Below are 2714 nucleotides of genomic sequence, written 5' to 3'. Positions count from 1 at the left end.
AATATCGGTTTACATGGCAAACAAATTTCATAATTGCAATGGCATGGGAGAGGCTCTCAGAAAATCACTCTGGCTGAATAAGTGTTCTACAGCCATGCCATGAAATATGTACTAGATATATTTATCAAATTAGTATGGATTTATCTTAAATATGGATGTATTAAATTAATATAAATTTATTTTAAATATAAATTTAATAAAAATGTAAAAAAAATTATAAAAATTCAATTTTTCCCGGTACAAATATTAAACTGTGAAATAAATCTCTTGTAAAATAAGCCTCTTACTGAGATGCACAAACTCTACTCTCAATAAATAAGATGCACAAACCCTAAATATTTTTTTGTCAATATGACTATCCTAGAAAGCATGAAAACCAAATCTGAAAGCCAACAAACCATACAAAATCTTCTAGTGAACTCTGCCTGGGATACAGAGAACCCGAAATTTTGAAAACGATAGAGAGTAAAGAAGATTACAAGAGATCTATATATTTATATTACTAAGCCTTTGCTTCTGCAAAATATAGGGAATGATAAATTTACAGGCTTAGGCTTTAGGCTTTGTCTTCGGTGGATTGGCGGACCATCTCTGCAAAAGCGGCCACCCTTTTCTGCAGCTCATCGGCGTTGGCTCCCACTAGTTTGTCCTCCTGCACACCGTCTTTCATTAATAAGAAGGTGGGCATGGCCTTCACATCCATTTTATCTTTAACTCCTTTCACTTCGTCCACGTCAACTAACAGAAACAGGATGTCAGGATACTGCAACGACAGATTCTCGAAGAACCCCGCCATGTATTTGGAGGGGGCGCACCAGTCTGCAGTAAAATGCACTGCAACCTGCAATGCCCCAAAATCATTATATAAAGAAAATTAAAACTCCAAACATTTAATTGAAAGAACAAACCAGCGTCTTCAGCAAGGTACCCATAACGAAATATAGAGTAGACATATAGAGAAATCTGCAACAAGTAAAATTATGAGATGACAGACCGGGCAGGCTTGAGCTTGGGCTCGACCCAAAATGATATCCCATGATTTGTCAGAATCGACCACCAGAACTCTCGAACCCGCGACCTGCTGCTGGGCATCCATGACTGACAAAGCGCTTGCTAGATGATTTTATTTGAGGTTGGTATGAGCAATTTGTAGCAGACCTCAGGATTGTTACCAGAGCAGAGAAGAGGGTGTTCTGTAGGGAAGACGAGGCGGGCTTTTTGGTCTTTTCTGCAGGCAGTAGCAGCAGGAGACACTGGATAATCTATCCACAAATTATCTCAATTTCGTCCAATGCCTGAGGGCGTTGTTCTGTGTGCTTGTTACTTGATAGTCGGCTTTTTTAGTTATTAATAATATTCTTTAATCGTCATCCATTCATGGATAGGAGCTCTTTTCTTATGGATAAGTATAAAGCGTTTGTTATATGATTCGTTGTTTTTTTTAATATAATATTGGAGTTATATATATTGAATTTAGAAGGGTTATATTGGGATTTTTTTTACAAGTAGAAAGATTTATTATAATTTAGTTGGGGAGAGGTATTATTAGCTGTGTCGATGAAAGTTAATTTATCACTGTTATTTAAAGAAAATGATGTCACTTGAAATTATTAACTAGTGATTTATAAAGAGATAATTTTTTTTGTTATTTAAGAAAAAGATTGACATGTGAAATTAACCGTTAGTAAAGAAGGGCACCTTCTTATTATTTAAGGAAAAGACATCTGAAATTATCAGTTGGTGGTACATAAGGGTACAAACTTTGTTGTTAATTAAGGAAAATTGTGACATATGAAATTACCAATTAATAATCCCTAATATGGCAGACTTTCAGTGCTAGAAAAAGACATCATCTGAAATTACCAGTCGTTGTTCTGCAAAGGCAAACTTCGGTCTTGTAAGATGCCTCTTAAACCTTTAACCTGTTTCCTTACACCTTAAAAATACAAACTTTTAACTAAACATAATCCAATTTAAGAACATATCCATACTTGTATTTATTATATGGGGATTTTATATATATATTATTTTTTATATTTTAGTTAGATGGTACACATATAATATAATTTTTAAAATTACTGTTATATTATGTTAAATATTTAATTGGTGTATCAAGTTTTTTAATCTTATCAGAAATTTGTAATTTTTCAATAATTTAATTTGTGAAATTATTAAAATTATATATATATATATATATATATATATATATATATATATTATTTTAATTTGAATTTGTAACTTCTTATAAAGTTGCGTTTTTATTATTAAATCACTTAAAAAAAATTATAACCTCTCATGAGACTTTTGATGATAAATTTTTTAATGAAACTATAGTTTTGTTTGCCATTATAGTTCTCGTGATAATTTTTTTAATGAAAATATAGTTTTGTTTGTCATTTATTTAAAATATGTTTTCAACATATATATAACTTACTTTCGTTTCTGAAACAATTAAATTATACAATTTTTATAAATCAAATTTAAATTTCCGGATATAAAAAATTAAGTTGTCAAGCTTGAAGGATGTAACTGTGATCTCGACATTTTCCCCTCAGCGTAAAACCAAGATCATTACTAACATGAACGCAACGTAAAATAAGTCTCAGATTCGAATGTTATTCTTGGCGTTTATAGGATACCAGTTATAAAAATTAGGGTCATGATCTGTAAACGGCACACTCTCCAACAACCTATGGACGGATACACAATGCAAA

General features: G+C 31.7%; 1 protein-coding gene across 1 annotated transcript; it reads right to left on the bottom strand.

The window, feature by feature from the left end:
• Positions 1-316: 316 nt before the first annotated feature.
• On the bottom strand, positions 317-1342 carry LOC149232561 (thioredoxin-like protein CXXS1). The gene is made up of 2 exons (XM_089376517.1): positions 995-1342; positions 317-841 (listed from the first exon to the last, which is right to left on the bottom strand). The coding sequence occupies exons 1-2, from the start codon at positions 1094-1096 to the stop codon at positions 557-559; spliced, it is 387 nt and encodes a 128-aa protein (XP_089232643.1). The 5' UTR covers positions 1097-1342; the 3' UTR covers positions 317-556.
• Positions 1343-2714: the final 1372 nt, after the last annotated feature.

This window comes from Pinus tabuliformis, chromosome J (genome assembly GCF_031772625.1).
Source record: "Pinus tabuliformis cultivar Carrire ecotype Pingquan chromosome J, CPIR1, whole genome shotgun sequence".
Classification (NCBI taxonomy): domain Eukaryota; kingdom Viridiplantae; phylum Streptophyta; class Pinopsida; order Pinales; family Pinaceae; genus Pinus; species Pinus tabuliformis.
The sequence above is the reverse complement of the archived record's forward strand: the minus strand, read 5'-3'. Positions and strand labels throughout refer to the sequence as shown.

Excerpts from the sequence above, each read along its gene's own strand:
- LOC149232561 (XM_089376517.1), bottom strand. The coding sequence starts at position 1,096 with ATGGATGCCCAGCAGCAGGTCGCGGGTTCGAGAGTTCTGGTGGTCGAT. Across the intron at positions 842-994 it reads CCCAAGCTCAAGCCTGCCCG|GTTGCAGTGCATTTTACTGC; the intron begins GTCTGTCATCTC and ends GGGGCATTGCAG.